We start from the raw sequence: 20,591 nt of genomic DNA on the forward strand, positions 1-20,591 counted from the left end.
TAGACAAATTAGACAAATATTCATTTATAATAAATTTAGTAATAAATAATAATCACACTTTGTATTTAAGCATGTATATTTTGTTTTAATGATGCTATTATGTGATACCTTGTTTTCTTATTTAAAACAAGGGTTTGTTCTTTTGACACTGCTTTTGCTTGACGGGTTATTGCATACTGGCATCTCTAGAATTGTCCTTAAAAGCACAAATTCATACATAAAAGGCAGGATTTCACGTTATACTTCACCTCAGTTGAATGATTTCTTATGTTCTTCTTTCTGGAGGTCCTCCTGTTTAAAAATAAAGGTAGGAAAACACAAGGAGCTTATTGAAGCACACAACAAATCTCCCATAATAAAAGGCACCCGAGTTGTAACTTGCAGGACAAAATTATATTTCATAACAAATTGTGTCTTTTCGAAACTCTTTTACGTCTTCTCTGTATTGTCATCACTCCTTCCTTTATTTTGAAATCCTCGACAACACAATTTGTGAAACAAGATTTCGTGTAAGTGGAAACACCTTTAATTGCATGAAATATCACATTTGTTCTTTTCAGAGGAACAGATTCTAAATCGATAACTCGAAACTTTATTAAACACTTTTTCAGCATATGACAGTCACAGTAGCAGTTTTTTTCATTAATATATGGAAAATCATTAGTTTTAACATGGGATTTTAAAAAAAAATTCTGCATGTCAGTCAGTTAAGGGGGGTAAATCATCTTCAGCAAAGAGAGCTGATCTCACTCTTGCTGCAGCCCCACTTGCAGCAAGCGTTGGACAGTCCGAACTCTACTTCCCGTCCTTTCCTGCCTGCCCCCCGCAGAGCCTCCAGCAATTCCTCTGAGAGCGGCGAGCGAGCTGAGCGGCTGAACCCAACAGCATTCATCACTTGATCTGTCAGTGCTTGGGAATTAGCAGGATCTTGCTCAGAAAGCTGAGGGATTGGATTCGCCCGCCACGGATCCAGGATTTCTTCACCAATAAGGCCTGATTAAAAGGAGAACATGTATCAAAATCCTGGTTTGACATCAGAGGAAACACAGAAGCACGATGATGTTGGTCACTGGCTCTCTACAGGGAGAGTGTTATTTTTTTTCTGTTTCTGTGTGATTTTATATATTAACGACAGCAAAAGTTGCAACACTCAGGAATTTCCTGAAATTTGCTGATGGCACAGTTATAGAGAGTCAGTCTGCTACAGGATGGAGAAGTTAGCCATCAAGTTGTGACAGACTTTATGGAATGATGCAGCATCCACTTCCTTCGTCTCTATTAAAATGTTATAAGAAGTTCATATTTCACCTGCAGTAGATAACTATCTTAGTGTTTTCATTTATTCTAAATCCAGGTTAGTTAGTTAGTTAGTTAGTTAGTTAGTTAGTTAGTTAGTTAGTTAGTTAGTTAGTTAGTTAGTTAGTTAGTTAGTTAGTTAGTTAGTTAGTTAGTTAGTTAGTTAGTTAGTTCTGTGGCTGAAGGCAACGACATTCCCAAGAGGATTCAAGACTAAAGCTAAAACCATCTTAAAACAAATCAAGAACGTCATAGTGGATTAGGCAAATGCCATTGCAAGAATCTTTTAATAGTTGAGATGTTTGTTGAGAGCAAAAGCATTTCCAGTCTGAGTGACTAACGTAAAACTAAAGCTGAGTAACATGAAACATTTCACGTGGCTGCTTTCCAAACCAGTTAAATTTAGTTTCTTTTCACATCAAATGTTTCACTCGGGAATAAAAATATCAAACTATCCATTTACTAATTAGTTAAGGACATATAAATCATTTTCTTCCTACATCAGTCATTTCTTTTTAGCTGTGGAAATGACTGATTGTGGTAGGTTCTTCAAGACAGTGACTAACAAAAACTTGATCCAGGATAACTACATCATTCCTGCAATCTACAAAAATGACCCTTAAGGTATTTTTTTTTATTTTTTTGTGTGCAAACTGAAAACATTTCATGTTAAAAAAAAATGCTTCAGTGGTTTTATTTTAAAGAAGTGTCACATAATCAAGTGTGACATCCTGTACAATCTTCTTTCATTTCGATCTTTTACAAAGCAAAAATGTCTGTCCAATTTTGTGATTGGTGCCTGTGAAAAAGCCGGTGAACAGCAGCATTGCGCGATGCATTGCAGTGACAGAAAAGGCTCACAGAAAGCTTTTCAAGGAACTTGTTAGAGATGAGCCGATGATGTTTATCCTGGCTGATACAGATTCAAGGTTTTATTTAAGGCTTGAGCTGCAAATTTGATAGAAGTAGTAGTTTTTAGTCCAACTGAAAATAAAGAAATGCAAGATTTATCCCAATGTGTTGAATCAAGCCACGTGCCCATAGCACTTGCAGGTTGTTGTTTGATGAGGTTTTAAAAGGTAAATTGTTAGTTTTGACGAATTTAATGAATGGGGGGATGGGGGGAATCAGATTTTTAACTATTTGACCAGTAGATCACCAATTAGAGTCATTCAAGAAAAACTGGTAAATTTTGTTCTCTGGCCAAATGATTGGTCCCTTTTTATAATTTATTCTTCTTTCAAGAAAAACATACCTCCTCCCTAACAAAGGGAGTCAAAGAAATAATTGCACATTCATTACATGTGCAATTACATCAGATGTTTAATTTTCACTTTGAACTACTAGACTTTTCTTTATCTTTTCTTGTTGCTGTTATTTTTGTTTGGTTTTCTATCAGTTTTTATACCTCTCAATAAACTACTTTAAACATTGTTTTATTATTTTATTGATTACTGGTTGTTGTTTTTGTTTGTTACTATGATTGTCAATGCAATCTTTTCTCTTTTAGGGACAGTAAAGAAGATCTGAATTTGAATGATGAAAATAGCCATAAATTCAAAGTGAATTTTTATTATCTTACCTGAGTCTTCCGCGCTTCTTCTCCAGCGAGAACCACCACATGTGAAAATGACGGCTCGTATGAACTCTCTTCCGCACAGTTTTACCCCATAAAATGAGGAATGACCGTCGGTACACTGTGCAAGGTGCACAAATACCATGAACAGGCCTAATGTCAGCAGGGCTCCTTTCAACATGCTGAAAGAATGAATGTCTCTGTGGCTCAGGATATTTATTTTGTATCTTTTATTTTTGGATGGTCTCATCACTTTATAAAGGCTTCAGAGCCTCACTTCCACTTATCAGCATCCTCAGAGATAAAACTGGTAACCTTTAGGGGCAACAATGCTGGCAGAAAAAGAATGATGGGAGAACTGGTGTCAACAGAACTCTCGGTAATCCAATCACCTGTGACCTTCAGCTGGCCTTTCAGTCCCTGACATCAGTCAGGTTGTGCCGTATGTCATCAGCATCGTCTCCTTGTCGATATCTGTTCCACTTTGGATGGAGATTACAATCCATTCAGCCAAAGATTCCCCACGATGCCATAGGCTGGTGACACACACAAGATACTCTGTCCTTATTATTGTTTTGTTTTGTTCAGAAATATAGGAAATGGCTTCAGGATTGGGCGTCACCATTGGGACAAAAAGTTGGTTTGGTCTGATGTAATCAGTGCGCCTTTTTTCAATGTTTATTGAGTGTTTTTTGTATGTATGTATCATTTTTGATTTCACAATTATGTGCTATCTGCAAGATAGCAAGGCTCCATACCTCTGATCCTGGTTCTTGATGTATTTTACAAAGCAGCATCAAAGCTAATCTCAAATGGAAAAAGCACAAACAGGAACTGGAAGTGCTCTCTCAAGACAAGAACACGCACTGGTTGATTAGAAGCAAATAGAACATGAGATTCATGAATTGAGTACCTCTGCAGCCTTTTGCAACTTACCAAGTAATTGTCCACTTTGCTGCTGGATTTTAAAGTAATTTGTGTCCCACGAGCTCAGCGTAAAATGTATTCTGTGCAATCTTGCATAAAATACTGAGAATTTATAAAGATTATGACTAGACAAGAAAAAATAATTTCAGATTTAATCAATCAACAGTGTGCAATTTACAAAAGAATTACAGCACCACAAGTGGCGATTTAATGCCAGGCCTCTGTGAAAGTTACAGACAGAACCTGTCCCCCAATCAGAAAGCGAATATTGCACTGACGTTAGAACCGCCTCACGTGTAAGCCAATCAGCATTTGAGAAGGGGCGGCACAATGTATGGAGGGTAGCAACAGTTGCCCCGGTGAAGGCTAGGCGCCATAGTCACGGTAGTCCTGGCGACAAGAGCCAAGCAACCGGAGTCAACAACAACAAGCGGGATCAAAGGGAATAAACTTTATCGACTATTCAGGACAACGCCGGGAAATACAGGTGAAAACATCTCAGAAGTGATCATGTATTTTTTATGTTGATTACATGCGTGTGCTGGTGCGTTTTATGGTGAAACGTGAAATCCGTCGAGCGTGTCGTGTGATGAAAAGTGGTTGCTAGCTTCTTTCCAAACGCAGACCGTTGTTATGGCGATGTCAGATCTTTGATAAGAGCACAAGATGGCGGCTGGCTTCTAGTGCCAATCGTACTTTTTTTTAATTTTTAATTTTAGCTCTATCTGACCTCATGTTCGTGTTGGTTTTTTGACAGTTTCCACGAAACTATGCTGAGGCGTGATTGTGTAGCGTGGTTGTCCACTTGAGATATAGGAAGCTAGTAGGCAGCTAGCTCACTTAAACGTCACAAGTCGACGCAGGCTGCTAGCGAGGAAAGCTACGTATCACTTTCTCGCGCTGAACTCACTTATCAAGCAGCTGTCTAACTGCATTAATCATCGACGCGAGTCAAACACGCACACATTTTTCGTGTGCATGCGTTCTGAAAATGAGAGATGCGTATGTTTAACAATCTTTTTACGACTTTGAAAAAGTTTTTGGTGTGACATTGGATTCTTGAAGTCACTCCCGAGCGCACGGTGTGCCACATGATCGACGAGTTGTGGGGAGTGGAGGGTATGGCAGGCCGTTTGTGAAATCACACTGCGATTACTAATTACTTTTAAATGCAAATAACACGGTTCCCCTTTGTCGGAGTATGTATATATATTTTTTACGTATCAGTATTAAATGAAAGACATCTATTTAAAACAAGTATTTCAAGGTTTCAGCTAGAAATATTTAAATGGGCGAAAATGATTTAATATGTAAAAGAAACATCAGAGGGTATAAGCGATGCTTTGATGGGAGCGCTGGCCAGTGAGTTGTACATTTGTCGTTTACATAAACAATACATCAGATTTCAACTCTTTCCTGCAATCAACTTTTCATCCATCATGTAGGTAATTATTTTTGTTTCAAAAACCTGAATTTCCTCCCTTAAGTTGTATAAGACTTTGCATTTGCAGATGTCCAAGTGTAATCAATAGTATAAATAGAGTTTAACACAATCGTTAGGAAATTATTCTGAATAATTCTTCCAATCCAGTAAAGTCTGTATGGTAGTTAATCAAAATTACCAAGAGTTTTCAATTTATTAGTTAGTTATTATTTCATTGGCCTTGATCCAAGGCAGCTGTACTCTCTATAACCTGATTGCCATAGCAACCTCCAAATGGTAACAGGATAACTCTGCTTGCTGGTTTATATACTAAAGGGTTAAATGACTCCATGTGTGCTCCAGCCAGAAATTACTTTGCTGATGTCTAAAACACCTTTTTGTAGTACTGGTGGTAATAATAAACCCAATCTATCTAATTTATTCATAATTGTTTATTCTCATGTTTCTCACTGCTGCAGTGAGGTCTTATGTAAAATGTGATTACTTAGTCAAAAAAAAAAATCAGGCACATATGATGGATTTTCTGGAAGATATCAGGAGCTGTAGCAGTGGCCTCATTTATTGTAGCAGGAATGACATTTGAAGATAACTGAAATGACACAAACAGTATTTTTGCGCAGCTGAAATAAATATTCTATTTAAATATGAAGAACTGATTTGACAAATATCTGGTTGGAGGATTTTGTCCACATATTATGTCATAAAATTGCTTCCCATATTAGGCTTGTGCAAAACTTAAAACAAACTTCCAAAAAAAAAAACTAAACTAAAAATTCTGAAACAGAGTTTCTTTAAATCAAGGCTGAAAACCCACCTGTCTAGAGCTGCCTTTGATTAGCTGCATTGATCAATGTGCTTAATTTATATTTTCCTGATGATTTTGACGATGGTATTTGACAAGATGTGATGCTTACTGCTTGCTTCATAATTAGGTGCTGTCTTCTGCTTTTATTGTGTAAAGCATTTTGATTTGCATTTGCCTTGTTCCTTAAATGTGCAATACAAATTAACTTATTATCAATTAATATATTTCACTTGTGCGTGAAAGACTGACATAAAATTAGGTGAGAGAAATTAGTTAGAAAGAGAGGTCATGTTCTTATTTATTATTAAAACATCCTTACCAGATTTAAAAAAAGGAAACTCCTGAGTTCTTAGACCTATTCTGCTTCACACACACACACACACACACACACACACACACACACACACACACACACACACACACAGGCACACACACACAGGCACACACACACACACACAAAATAGTGCACACAAGGTTTGCTTGAGTAAAAACATGTAGCGTATCGATAATAAGTAAGCAATTTGGGTTTCATTGTTTGTTCCCGGCACTTTAGTTAATGAGCGCTGCCTCCTTTTCATCCACAGAACTGGTGCCTCAACGGATTGGTTGCCATGGCGACTTGTGGATACTCTGAGGACCTTCAGCCTCAGCAGGCCAACGCAGTAACCATAGCAACGCCTGCTACCACCACGCCCTCATCTGCCAAAACTGCACACTTCCTGTCCGAGCTCCCGGCAGCCTCTGGAAGCGTTTCGTCGGCCAGCCAAGCGGCCAGGGCCTCTAAAGCAGGACAGGATGCACTTTGTTCACAAGCGCCACCCACCCAGAGCCAGAAGGCAGTGGTGCCAACTACGCCCACGCAGCACTACGTGGGCTCTGATATCCAGCACGCTGCTGTCCAGAAGAGTAATGGCCAGAGCGCTTCGCCCCAGTACATCATAGTGACTGTTACAGGTGAGAGGCTGTCGTGTAATTACATCGCATTAGTTAGTTCGCCTACTCCTCATTCGTTATGGCCCTTAGCTAAACTCAGTCTGGTGATTGTTTAGTTTCAGCACGAAGTGACCAGACCAGATTCACAAAGCAGAGGCTACGCCCTTTAGAAAAAGATAAAAAAATAATAGATAATGGCATCCTCTTTCCATCTGCTTTGAATTTTAGAAGCCGCATTGCTGTCTGTGTGTATGACACTAAGAAATGCCATAAAGCAGCAGCTCTATGCAAGTCTGCTCTCCTGTTGGATATCAATACACTGCAAAAACACTAAATCTTATCAAGTATATTTGGTCAAATATCTTAGTGCACTGGGATTAAGACAAAACTAACTTACGAGTATTTATTCTTAGGAGCTTGGTTTTGATCAATAATTCCTTATTATTGATTTAAAAAGTACTAGCTCCACTGACAGATTATTTCACTAATAACATGGAATAAAGTTACTTGTCAGCTAGTTTTGCTTTATTTCAATTGTACTAAGATATTTGCACTAGAAACTAAACCAAAAATACTTGGTATGGTTTTATATTTTTGCATTATAACTTTTGAAACTTTATTTGTGTGACAGTCGTGCTGGACGCCATCTTTGGATCTGGAGTCCTGAGCGTATATATTCTTTATTTTTAATATGGCTTTGGGTAGAAATACACCAGCTTCACCGAATCACGTTTGGACACAATCGACGTACGCCGATCGCACGATTTGATTGCTAACATGATCTAATCACTAGCACAAATTTTACCAGATCAGCACGATATATTTCCAAACCACTGAATTCGTCTTTCTCGTATACTGGGGGTAAAGCCTCGCCTGTTTGCAGCTGACTGTCAGTGTGCAGCTGTAGGTCGGCTACTACAACAGTTTTACTTAGCGTCTTCTCTGCCCCTGAAGCCGGATTGTAGCTGATCTTGGTGTTTCAGTTCTGTTTAACGCATGAAGGTTTCAACCTGTATTCTCAATACTCACAGAAAAGTAACACAAACGTCTAACTTGCTTTTGTTTAAGACCAAAAATGAAAAATAATGTTCCCGCTGCTGCTAAAAGGAAATACTTCCAAACAGCTAAATTTGTTTTCCCTGGAAGGAGGGGGGGGGAGACAGGGTAGCTTTCTCCAAGCCAGTTGAGTAACAGTGTGTAACAGTAGGTGAGGGAGGGGCCGTGTGGAGATTCGCTACGCTCCCAAACAGCTGCTGAAAACCCTTCTTGCTCGTTCTTTCTTTGGCATCTCATTAAAAGAAGATTTCAAACTGATTTTAAAACCATGGTATACCTTTAATCAGTTTTAATGGGTATTTACTAGCTCAATCTTGTTGTTTTTTTCTCATGTGTGTAACAAATGGACCTCCCATAACCTGATCCTATGTGTCTTGTATGTTAAATTTAGGGCCTATCTATTCCTAGATGGCTTTGCCTGATTGTATCAGGTAACACTGTGCACTCTCACCTAGAGTTAAAAGCTCACAGGCCCGGGCCTGGTTCCCATTTCATAATGTAGTGCAACTTGTTGGACCAGAACTCTGAATCTGAATATTTATTAGCAGTTCCAACTCATAAAATGACCCCATTCAGCTTATTTGTTGTTGGGGTTTTTTTTTTCTATTTTGCTAAGAGCTTTTAGGATTTTTAAAATTCCTACAAGTGTTGTTTTAGGACAACACTGTTTAGAAAGTGTTGTCCTAAAACAGGGGAGCCCAACGTGGGTCCTGGAGGGCCGGCATCCTGCATGTTTTAGTTCTCTCCCTGGTTTAACGCACCTGGATCAAATGATGGCTCGTTAGAAGCCTAAGAAGAACATTGACAAGCTGAAAAGGTTGTTGCTACAACCAGGGAGAGAACTAAAAACATGCAGGACGCCGGCCCTCGAGGACCGACTTTGGGCACCCCTGTCCTAAAACAACACTTTTGCTGACTTAAAACTACAGTCAGCAACATTTGAAAATGCTATTGAAATTAACATTTTGAACGATCATCATTGCGCAGTGGGGAAAAAAAGCTCTTATTTCAGGAAGACATGCAGTTTTTTTATATATATATATTTTGGTAAATATTGTGAGAATTATCTGGATTAAGATATTGTCTTTATTCAGGGTGTCCTTACATCTGTAAAAAGTCATAAATTTATCTAAAATTAAGACTTTACATTTCTGAATTACATTTAAAACAAAGTAAACTGGCCTCAAATCACAGGTCTTAAATTTGGTTGTGGTCAGATTATTTAAAAAAATTTCTCACAGGACCTTTTTGTCAGGCAAAAGTTTGAGTCACATGCAGAGATCTTCACTGTGTTCTGTGACCCAAAGCGGTTGTGGCTACCGGTAAGCTACCGAGGCTAAAGCTAGCTATCCTTTTTTTATATCCATTGTGGATAAGTGGAAATTTATCGCCCGCTGGCTGGACGATGTTCATCTTAAACATCGGCTGACTTCTGTTGCCAACCCATGTGATTTATTTGCGATGTTCTTTTGAACATGTCTGTTGTGGGAGAGGTCTTAAATGATAATGATCTTAAAAAAGGTCTGGAAAAGCCTTAAGTTTGAGTTGGTGAAACCTGAATAAACCCTGTTGTGTTTCATTGTTAACTCTCCACCATTTCTTTTCTTTTTTTTGGGGGCGGGGGGGTTTTACAGAAAAGCCACTCCAGGCACATCTAATGTGAGAATTGATCTATAGTTTACCAACTTTAATATTCATATGTGCCACAGTTAGGTGGAAGTTCAGTAGCTTAGCTGTTTTCAGCCAAGGTTTGAAGAAAAAAAATAAAGCAACATGATAAGAAGGGTTCTGCTCCGGTTTTTTTTTTTTATTTAAGTCCTGAAGGTTACAAAGAAGTGATTGCCCTCTCCACTGCCTGCTCTCCATCCTTTGTTTTCTTCCTCCCGTCCGTCGGCCCACATGCACCTCTCATTTCTCTCTCTCATCTGATCTGCATGTTTACAAGATGGAGGGATTTTTCTCTCCATCTGGGGAGATTAGCTGTCCAAGGCTGTCCTTTTGCATGCGAGATATAAGGACAGAAGGGGAGAGATGGACAGACACACTTTCCCTCTTCCATGTTTGCTCCGTGGAGCCGAAAAAAGAAATTAATCAGCAATATGTTTTGCAGCGGCTGTTATTATGACTTGGAGGTGGTTTTTCGTGAGTACCAAACTTGTTGTTGGGCTCTCTGCGTCTGTCCTTTTTGCTTTTTTTGTGTTTTTTTTTTTTTGTCTTGTTCTTCTTGTGAACATCTCCGTCCTCCATTGCTCTCCTGTCTTTCAGAGGGTTCGGCTCACTCCAACGACAGCCTGTCGGACTCCAGCCCACCTGCTCCTGGCATCCCCACTCAGGTGGTCCAGGCCGTGCAGACTCCGCCACAGGTGAGAAACTGCACAATGCACAGGCTGCTGCGCAGACGACTGTGCAGCAGCCTGCCTTAACTGACGAGTTTGGGATTACCTCTCCCACAGAGGTCAGTGTTGCAGGCAGTGACGCAGCCAACCAAGAGGATTCAGACAGGCCACATCAGCAGCCTGCAGTCTGTGCATATTAACCAGGAGGTAAACAGACTCTCTCTCTCTCTCTCTGCATAGTACACACTAGATAAGATAAGGTAGGCTCTGATTGGTGCAGTAATGTCACATGAATTTTATACCTCAGTCGCATCTTTGTAGTTAGACAAAAGATGCGTAACATGGCTTCGTTGCTGATTATGTAACATTGCACTCTGTGGGAGAAAGCTCAAAGTTCAAGTCAAGGAGGTCAAAATGATTGGTTCATAGTGAAAATTTGGATCTTAATTGGTTGTTTTTGTTTTTCTTTTTGTTTTTTAGAAACGGCTTATTTTTTTATTATTTTTTTTAAAGATCCTGTGATTATGCAAACAAGGTGTGAGTTTATTGTTTGTCGTTTAAATTAACCCTCTGCTAAATATCTTTGGTCTGGTCAGCAAGTGGATGTGGTAACAGGGCACCGACTGATTTCCTGATAATGAGTTTTATTGGTATGATAAACAAACAAACAAAAAAAAAAACTCAGCCCCTTTGCTCACCCGTGCTCCCTTTCTCTTCAAACTGCCTTGGATCAGAGATCTGGCTTCAACCGAGGATCAAGACCAGGCTAAGAATTTGTTTAATTTTGAGAATAAAGTCATATTATTGTGACAAAAAAAAAATAAAATACTGCGACAAAGAAAGTCATAACTATTTGAGAATAAACTCATAAATAAAGTTGCAATATTAGTAGAATGAAGTAGTCACTTTATGGTGCCTCCTAAGAAAATAATAATAAAGTGAAAATGAGTACGTGGAAGAAATAGACTGCTGTAGTACACCGAAGCTTACATTTTTTGATGTGCTAATTTCGGATATTTTTGAATATTTTTTTAAAGCTAAAGGTGGCCTCAAAAATGTCGATTCTAAAAACCAAAATCCAAAAATGTTCTCCCTTTAGTTACTTTGAAGGACTAAAATATACTGGCTAAATATTTGACTTCCTCTGAAATGTATGAAAATGACAGGAATGCAGGATTCCTACAAAATAAAACCACCAGCATAACATTAGCTATATTAGAGTATTTTCCTATTTTATTTTATCTTGTTTATTTTTTTTGTTTATTTTATCTATCTCCTTCAACTTTTTGTAAACGATTGTTTGGTTTTTGCGTTTGACTCTCAGCCATATCAGGCATGAGTCACATTTGCTGTTCCAGCCAAAGGAAACTAGCAGAAATATACAGCAGGAATAATTTGAAGCCCAAAGTGTTTTACTGTCAACTATTTTCACTAACCTTGTGTTGTTGTTATTTTTTAGTTATAATCTTTGCCCCCCCGCCCCCCACCCTTATTTTCAATGAAAATAACTTCATGCTTCTGCATACAAGCACATTTTGGACAATTTTGTGTCATTTTTGTGGTAGAAAATGGAGACTGTAGATGAATTGGAGTCTGTCTTTCTTGTCCAACATCAGTGTCTGACCTCACAAATGTCCTAAAGATTCTAAAACTCGCCCAAATCCTGCATCATGCTCTTCCCAATGGATTAAGAAAGGAATGCAGTTTCGTTGCCATGTGACTGGAAACCATTAATGCTAATCTCTTCTTTCCTGATTGTTCAGGTGGAGCACGTTTACTCGGACCAGGTGCAGTACGTGGATGGAGCAGAAGACGCGGTGTTTACCACATCCGCAATGTATGCGTCGCCTCACGGTCCTTTTTGACACGCAGGTGGAAACATTCTGTCTGCAGGTGTTGATATCAGTTCTTTTTTTCTTTTTTTCCCCTCTCTCTCTCCTCCAGTCGATCAAACAGCTTCCCTTTCTCCGACTCACCCCTCTACACCCAGACCCCTCCCGCGTCCTCCTCCGCCTTCTACGAGGCCACGCCCAGCCCCGACTCGGACCTCCCCGGATCTGTGACTTCGCAGGCGGTTTCCGTGGCGACGGCAGGAGCCAACAGCGGGGCTGGCGCTGCGGGAGCGGCGGGATATGTCATCCAGGGGGGCTATCTGTTGGGAGGAGGAGGCACAGCAGCAGCAGGTGGGGGAGGGGGAGCACAGAGTTACTCTAACCCCAACTCTCGCGCCCCTCCCGCTACTGTGAGTATATGAAATCCAATGAGATGCGGTGACCAGGAAGTCCAGTCCATTCATGTCCGTGGTGTCCTCCGTCCGTTCCCTCCCTCCCTCCACTCAGGTCCAGTGGTTATTGGAAAACTACGAGGGGGCAGAAGGGGTCAGCTTGCCCCGCTGCACCCTCTACTACCACTACATCCTGCACTGCCAGGAGCAGAAACTAGAGCCAGTTAACGCCGCGTCCTTTGGTAAACTCATCAGGTCCGTCTTCATGGGGCTCCGCACGCGAAGACTGGGCACCAGGTAGACACATTTTACCCGAATTACGTGGGGAGCGGCGTCCAGGGCGAAGGCATCACTTCTTCTCTTTGCGTTCCTCTGCAGAGGAAACTCCAAGTACCACTACTACGGCCTGCGGATCAAATCCGGCTCCCCTCTGCTCAGACTCATGGATGAGCAGCAGCACATGGCCATGAGGCAGCAGCCTTTCTCACAGAAAAACAGGTATTGGCTTACGTTTTGAGCTTCACGCCATGCTATAATGTTAATCCCCTCATTAAAAACACACCTGGAGTGTTGCCTTAATTCTTTCACACGTTTGAGAAGTCCTCGAATCTCCTGTGGCAACCGTTCACGGGGTCCCCAAGTGCTTGTTCTCTAAAAGCAACATGTATTTCCACAAAGCTCCTCCAGTTTCCACTCTTCTGCCTCACGGATCACCTTCCCCACTCAGCTCCTTCAAACTAGCGGCAGCAGCAATTAGCAAACACCCGACGACCTGCTGAGCTCATCATGCAAACTGCTTCTAAGAATAATGTTAAAAGCTTAGTGGAGAAACGTTGCCGTGATGATGTGCTGAAGGCGGAGTGTGACAGAAAAGCAGCTTCTTAAAGAGGCGGAGTCCCAATTTCAAGGTGCTAAATTGTGAAATCAGATTTCCTTTAACTTGATATATAAAGCACATTTATAGTAACTGAAGCTAACATAATTACTTGATTGTGCTGTAAAATGGCACTATGTGAAAAATACAATCCTTGTATCATAGTTTAAAGAAGCGGATTGACTGAAATACAAACTAATCATTTTAGTGGTGATTGGCCAATCATATGGAACTGCCCGCAGTTTGTACGGTACACAGTCTCACATGTAAAACACTCATTTTAATGTTTTTGAATACATTTCCATAACGCATAGACAAAATGGCATCTTAGCAGTGATAAAACGTGGTGGTGGCATCATTGTGCTGTGGGCATGTTTTCTTCAGCAAGGACAGAGATTATGGGGAGATGAATGGAGCAGATGTGTAAAAAATATCTGCAATCTAAATTTACAACCAGAGCTGCAGTTGAATTAGTTTGGATTAAAGTATATTCATGTGTCAGAATGACCTAGTCAAAGTCCAGACCTAAATCCAGTGAAAAAATCTGGTAACATCTGAAATGCATTTTCAACTTTTTTTGTTGTTGTTGTTGTTTTGTGTTGTATGAGCTGCTTTTCCATGTGTCGTATTCTGACAGTTTTTGTGCGCTACGATGCATTTCCATGACAATTTTGACAGGATAAAGCCACTGCAGAAGACACAGGGGATCGCCAACGGGACATCGGGTCTGGCGGGTCAGCAGCAGGCGGCGGGGCTCTCTGATATTTCAGCCCAGGTGCAACAGTACCAGCAGTTCCTCGGTGAGAAACGTGAACTCCCAAATGTCTCCCCTTCTCTTTATTGCTACGTGGTTTTATCACAGCAGCTGATTTCTTCTTAGCCCGATGACTAAGCGAAAGGCTACAGACGCCAACACCTTTGTGTTTTTGTTTGTTTTGTCTTGAAACGAGAAGAAAAAAAAAGTTAAGTGTTTGTTGTCTTTTTTTTTTTTGTGCTTTCAGAAGCATCGAAGCTGCTGCCAGAATTTGTGAAAATTGATCTGCAAGATCAAGCGCTGCCCGACGGGATCCACTTGGAGCACCTGAAGGCCTTCCAGGCTCTGTACAGAGAGCACTGTGAGGTAGGAACCGGACGGCTTTACTCGCTGACGGCGTTCCATTTGTTTCTGCATATTTTTTTAATTTTTTTATCTTATTGGATTTTTACACATTTCCAACCGGCTAGTCGAACGTCGACGTAACGCTCCTCCCTCTCCCTCTTCCTGCAGGCTGTTCTGGATGTGATGATCAACCTTCAGTTCACTCTGGTTGAGACTCTGTGGAAATCCTTCTGGAGGTTCAGCCAGAGCAACGACGCAGAATCGCTCAACCTGTAAGCTTCTTAAACACGATTATGAACGTCTTAGTAGAATTTCTCAAAAGGATTCATTATCCTCCCCTTGAACTTTGTCACAGAAAGTCATTTCTGCATGTAGCCATCGGACCACTCAGCGCCTTTACATTCACTCTGGATTCGTTTGTAGATTTATAGACTCGCGTATTTCCATGTACATATTTGTTTTTATTTAGTTTTATTTATTTGATGGTTATGTTTGCTAATACTTAGCACTTTGGCTGGAGTAACTTCTGGGTCACCTCTGGTGATCAAGAAATGGTATCCTTATTCTCATTTTATTGGGATTTTATGTGACGCCGAAGTGAAGTGACAGGATGATCAAACTTTTTCAAAAATACCAATCTAAAAAGTGTGGTGTGCCTCTGGATTTAGCCCCCTTTTTACTCTGACATCCCTAAGCAAAATTCAGTACAACCAACTTTTTAAATGTCACTTTATTAACAAATAGTTTATTGACACAGTGGCACGTGTCACATACTACTATTTACATAAAAAAAACAAAAAAAAAAATCCCTGTATCTTTCTTCCACTTCCTGACTGCGGGCTCCTTCATCACATAGAATCCCAATAAGATAAATGAACGTTTAAGGTCGCAGCCTGACCTTGCTCGCTGCCTGCGACGGGACAGACAGAAACACTCTTCTTCTCTTGTGCAACTCCTCCGTCAGTCACGACGAGTCTGAGAAACGGTTGCCCAGGTCCTGTTTGGTGGCTCTGTGCAAGTTTGAACCGGTGCTGCGCTGGACCAGGGACTGCGATAACCTGCTCTACCAGACGCTGGTGGAGATCCTGATCCCAGACGTGCTGAGACCCATCCCCAGTAAGTCAGCGAGGACAAAACGTCAACCGTGGCGATCAGAGAACAAGGGCGTGCTGATGTAGCAGCGTTTTTTTTGTTTGTTTTTTTTTTTAATCTATTTGTACTTAAAGCAAAAAAATAAAAATCTAATCTGTTCATGTTAATATGTAAAATAATTTGTGATTAAAAAGAACTACAGTAAATGTGGTGATTTTTTTTTTTTTTAATCAGTGGGTTGCATATTTAGCTTGTTTTAAAACGGATCCTTTTGTTTTCAAATGTTTAGAGCGATTATGGTTACGTTTCGTTGTCTTAATAACAAATTTCCCACCTTTAGGTGCCTTAACTCAGGCCATCCGCAACTTTGCCAAGAGTCTGGAGAACTGGCTGACGGGCGCCATGATGAACATCCCTGAGGAAATGGTTCGCATCAAGGTGCGAGAACTTTTACAGACCGGTTGCCATGCTGTGTTGTTTTAGACTTCCTGTTTAGTTTTACTACTTGAACAACTTAATTTAGAAACATGCTTTAGAAACATGTTAGAAGTTTAAATATGTCTTTGAATGCAGAACCTTGCAAAGGTATTTACACCCCTTGAGCGTTTCCACATTCCGTCGTGTTATTTCCTCAAACCGCCTTTTTGGTGGGATTTATGTAAAATTTGAATGCCCAGATTAGCGGTGCCCAAAATGTTTTGCGAAACTGCGACCCACAAATTAAAATCTGGTTGTAAGATGACAAATGTGGAGAAATGAGGACCTTAGAAAAACGTCGAGAAAATGCGTTTCCTCATTTTTACGTCTCGTCTGTTAAAAAAAAAAAACAACAACTTGACATTGATGTTTATGTTGTGATTTTCTGACGTTCAGCCGTTTGCTAAGGCTACTACGTGTTTCGTTTCCAGGTGGTGTGCGTGGGCTCGTTCTCCCAGACGTTACGTCGCTACACCAGCCTGAACCATCTGGCGCAGGCCGCCCGCGCCGTCCTCAAGAACTCGGCTCAGATCAACCAAATGCTCTCCGACCTCAACCGCGTCGATTTCACCAACGTGCAGGTCGGTGCCGTTGCTCGCTGTCCGCCCGTCTCCGCGGGGCCGGACACTGAGCCCCGTGTCCCCGTCCTCAGGAGCAGGCATCCTGGGTGTGTCAGTGTGAAGACCGCGTGGTCCAGCGGCTGGAGCAGGACTTCAAGGCCACGCTGCAGCAGCAGAACTCCCTGGAGCAGTGGGCGTCCTGGCTGGACGGAGTCGTCTCCCAGGTGCTGAAGCCCTACGAGCAAAACCCGGCGTCGCTGCCCAAGGCGGCCAAAGTCTTTCTGCTCAACTGGTCCTTCTATAGGTAAGTGCACGTTTGTTGCCAGGTTGGCTGGATGAAGTTTGTACGTTCCTGTGGAGATGCAGGTCTTAAATTCCATTCATAGTTGTCTAAAAAAAAAAAAAAAAAGTCTTAAATTTAAGTTGGTTGAAACCCGGACCAGGAATCCCTTCAAGTTTTTTCCTTCAACGTACATTTTGTACATGACCTCCCTCTTCCCCAGCTCCATGGTGATCCGGGACCTGACTCTGCGCAGCGCCGCAAGTTTCGGCTCCTTCCACCTGATCCGCCTGCTGTACGACGAGTACATGTACTACCTGATCGAGCACAGGGTGGCCAAGGCCAAAGGGGAGACGCCCATCGCAGTCATGGGAGAAGTACGTTGTAACGCCACATGCTCTTCCTCTGTCTCGGCGCAAGGTGCTATTTTTTTTTATTTTTTTGATTCGATCTTCTTTTCATCTTTGCTGTTTTGTCTTTTCTCTGTTGCAGTTTGCCAGCACCATTAAGAACAGAAACTCTCCAGATCTGGATAAAGGTAAAGAAAACATCCCTGATGCACAGAGGAGCGTTGCTGTCACGGAGGAAAATACTTTTTTGAACGTTATCCCACTGTCACATTACAGCGTCACGCTTATGTTGTACAAAACGAGATAATTATGTGGTATAAATGTGATGATTTCATCAGCTTTCCTAATTGACGGGCTGAAGACATTAGTTCAAATTTCTTGATTCCAGCAGTTTGGAACGAAGGCAAAGGAAGCGGTTGATTCTGCGTAAATCCTGAACCTAATTTCATGGGGATGTCGATTTCTACGACACTGTTTTTGTACAATAAGCCAGCCAAATATTTAGCCATTTATTTCTCATAACGTTCCCAAATTAGGCTGGTATATAAACTTCTTCCCCTGTTGAGTCTCTCAATGCAGCCTAAAGCTCACTACCGCCACCGTCTGGAGGAAGTCGTCACATTTGTACAGTCTGATTATCACGTTACTGTGTAACAATGTCCGAAGATGTATTTTCCTCTGTGACGGCCATGCGCGCTCAGCTTTCGCTCGTGCTCTCGTCCTTACCGCCGACATTTGTCCGCCAGAAGAAGAAGAGGACGACGACGAGGAGGACAGCGAGGAGGAGAGCGGCGAGATCATGCTGCAGTCCAGCTCCCTGAAGGTGGACGAGGATAAGTGCGACCTGGAGCCGCCGGCCAAGCAGCCCAGGACCAGCTTGAACCTGCACCACGCCCTGACCCAGGCCCACGGCGCATCGCCCTGAGCTAACCGCGCGCGCTTTCACGTTTCAGATCATGCCATCCTGTCCTGAAACCACGGTGGTCTGCATCATGTCTGTGAAACGTGGGAATGTGGACGAGCCCATCTCAGATTTTTAAAAATGTTTTTTAATTTTTTCTCTCTCTCTCTGTTCTGTACTGTTGTGTTGATGTCGTTGACCTCTTTGCCTTCACTCGACCGTCTCCGGCCCTTCTCCCCTCGCTCCCTGTGCCTTTCCCCCGTCTGTCCAGCGCCCACGCCCGTAAAGCCTGACCCGTCAGTACAATACGCTCTTGACTTCCCTCCTGTCCTGCCTTAACCACTGACCTGAGTGCTGTGGAGCGCTGAGAATCGTCCCGTCTCCTTCAGCAGTACTTCTTTAACTCAAACCCATTGCTTGCCTTTAATGAAATGACTATGCAGTGGGGCGCAAGGGGGCGGGGGGAGGGGGTGCAGGACTTTAATTAATGTCTCTGTAAGAAACGGACATCTAAGAGTAGCATCTGCAACGATACAGCAGCGTGAATTATGTCTGAACAGTTTTAGGTGAGGTTGCCATATTTTATTTTATTTTATTTTTATAGTTTGTTTTTGATTTGGCCACCTAACTGATGACCTGTGCCTTTAAGAGATTTCTAATCTTAAGAAAAAAAAAAACTAAAAAGTTTGCGATCTATATAAACACACATATTCTATTCTGCATTGTGGATTAATAAATGAATGTCCTGTGAAGTGGTCTTGGTGTTGTCATGAACTGTACGGTGAGTAACTAGTGTGCCTGTCAAAAGTATTCACACCCTTTGAATGATTTCTACTTCTTTGTTTAAAATCGCATCTCAGAGTGGACTTTGTTGGGATTTTGTTGGGATTTTTCATGGAGCAGATCACCGGGAAGTACTTTACGACTGTTACGTGGAAGGAAAAAAAATATGTGGTTTTGTTTTTGTTTTGCAGTCAATCAGGTATTTGCATAAATCATCTTTCATCAACTCAAGTTTCAGCTTCATGTCTCTTTGGGATCCGTTTCTACCACCTTTCTACGTCTAGACGCTGAATTCTTTTCCCACTGTTTTTTTTTTTTTCTCTTCTTTCTTATTCCCGCTAAACAAAAAGTATTCCCACAGCATGTGTCCCCTGCTTCGCTTGTGGAAAACTGGAAATCTGTTCAGGCTATTTATTACAAAGATAAAATATAACTAATATTTTCCATCCACTTGATAGTTGCTCACTACTTCCAAGTGATCTGTCACATAAAATCCCCCCACCCCAAAAAAAAAAAAAATGTATGAATAATTTTGCAAGGCGCTGTATATTTATTTTTAAAAAAAAGAAGACGGTGGCACTCCTGCTAGGTGATGGTCTTTCTTTTTCTCCCTTTCACCCATCTTTAGGTTTACGTGCAACCCCTTCACACACACACACACACTCTTTCTACAACGCCGTGGCCCTCTTCAGCGGGTCACGTGGCCAGGCCAAAGCCCATCCCGGCTCTTTGGGAGCATTTCCGTTGCGTCGTACCAGCCGCAGCCTGTCTGTAGAGGTTTTTGTAGAGAAGAAAGTTGATGTTTATTTTATGAAATGGCATACTGTGGATGAATTTTATTGCGTATCTTTTGTGACAAACGGTTAAATATCTATACCTGCTCTATTTTTTAATGTCGTCTTACCATTATTGCCTTAAGATGTTGTCCTAACGTCCATCATCCGGAGTGAAAACATGGCGCGTGTTTCCTCTGTGATAACGGTCTCAGCATGTGAAATATGGTGGATCTGTGTGGACCCCCCTCCACCCCCCTGTCCCTCCTCCAAAGAACATAATGCTCACATCCTGCAGCTTCTTGTGTTGCATGAGCAAAACAAAAACAGACTTTTATGTTCCAAGTGTGAAACTAAAAATTCTAGCAGTGGGATGTCTCTCAGGACCATCTCTTCACTGAGATCCCACCAAAGATCTTTGCAAAGGAAAAAAATAAAAATAAAAATGTTCTGTTTAAATGTACATGACAGAAATATCTGACTTGAAGAATATAAATTAACCTTTTGATGTCAAAGTTTGTGAATTTGTTCCTTGCTTGTATTGGGGAACGTTTTTTCTAAATTTTGTCCTCTTGATGTTATACTGGAGATCTTTGTACTTAAACCTGTGATCGACGTTTGTAGCTTCATCCCTTCAAGTAAAGAGATGTGATTCCTCTCCACGCCTGAGTTTTGTCCCGTCTTTGTTCCTCACTTGAACACGTCTCTCTCATCTGATCAAGATGCCAGGTTAGGTCTTTAAGTTAAAGTTCAAATTAAATTTGAATATTTTTAAAATTACATTTATCAGTCTTAACTCTGACGT

At 41.4% G+C, this 20,591-nt stretch overlaps 2 protein-coding genes across 8 annotated transcripts; one reads left to right on the forward strand and one right to left on the reverse strand.

Annotated features, from left to right (window-relative positions):
- Nucleotides 1-559: 559 nt before the first annotated feature.
- On the reverse strand, nucleotides 560-3,419 carry rln3b (relaxin 3b). The gene is made up of 2 exons (XM_014986538.2): nucleotides 2,879-3,419; nucleotides 560-993 (listed from the first exon to the last, which is right to left on the reverse strand). The coding sequence occupies exons 1-2, from the start codon at nucleotides 3,120-3,122 to the stop codon at nucleotides 728-730; spliced, it is 510 nt and encodes a 169-aa protein (XP_014842024.1). The 5' UTR covers nucleotides 3,123-3,419; the 3' UTR covers nucleotides 560-727.
- A 713-nt stretch (nucleotides 3,420-4,132) lies between these two features.
- Nucleotides 4,133-20,448, forward strand: rfx1b (regulatory factor X, 1b (influences HLA class II expression)). 7 transcript variants are annotated; one of them, XM_014986649.2, is made up of 18 exons: nucleotides 4,135-4,286; nucleotides 6,633-7,002; nucleotides 10,303-10,400; nucleotides 10,491-10,580; nucleotides 12,137-12,210; nucleotides 12,318-12,615; nucleotides 12,713-12,894; nucleotides 12,976-13,095; nucleotides 14,150-14,271; nucleotides 14,473-14,591; nucleotides 14,739-14,842; nucleotides 15,535-15,686; nucleotides 16,003-16,100; nucleotides 16,571-16,720; nucleotides 16,792-17,003; nucleotides 17,203-17,356; nucleotides 17,472-17,517; nucleotides 18,079-20,448. In XM_014986649.2, exons 2-18 carry the CDS (start codon nucleotides 6,660-6,662, stop codon nucleotides 18,252-18,254), a joined length of 2,538 nt encoding a protein of 845 aa, XP_014842135.1. In that variant the 5' UTR covers nucleotides 4,135-4,286; nucleotides 6,633-6,659; the 3' UTR covers nucleotides 18,255-20,448. The 7 variants fall into 7 exon arrangements, with proteins under 7 accessions (XP_087863404.1, XP_014842135.1, XP_014842132.1 ...); XM_014986646.2 differs by having other exon boundaries at nucleotides 4,136-4,286; nucleotides 18,076-20,448; XM_088007159.1 differs by lacking the exon at nucleotides 4,135-4,286 and adding an exon at nucleotides 4,402-4,918 and having other exon boundaries at nucleotides 18,076-20,448.
- The last annotated feature ends 143 nt before the right edge of the window (nucleotides 20,449-20,591 follow it).

Source organism: Poecilia mexicana, unplaced genomic scaffold (genome assembly GCF_051168715.1).
Source record: "Poecilia mexicana isolate PSO_F unplaced genomic scaffold, ASM5116871v1 scaffold_1, whole genome shotgun sequence".
In the NCBI taxonomy this organism is placed as follows: Eukaryota; Metazoa; Chordata; class Actinopteri; order Cyprinodontiformes; family Poeciliidae; genus Poecilia; species Poecilia mexicana.

Coding starts and splice junctions, on each gene's coding strand:
- rfx1b (XM_014986646.2), top strand. CDS start 6,660: ATGGCGACTTGTGGATACTCTGAGGACCTTCAGCCTCAGCAGGCCAAC. Junction 10,401..10,490: donor CCGTGCAGACTCCGCCACAG/GTGAGAAACTGC, acceptor CCTCTCCCACAG/AGGTCAGTGTTGCAGGCAGT. Junction 16,101..16,570: donor AGGAAATGGTTCGCATCAAG/GTGCGAGAACTT, acceptor TTTCGTTTCCAG/GTGGTGTGCGTGGGCTCGTT.
- rln3b (XM_014986538.2), bottom strand. CDS start 3,122: ATGAGACCATCCAAAAATAAAAGATACAAAATAAATATCCTGAGCCAC. Junction 994..2,878: donor AAGAAGCGCGGAAGACTCAG/GTAAGATAATAA, acceptor CCTTTTAATCAG/GCCTTATTGGTGAAGAAATC.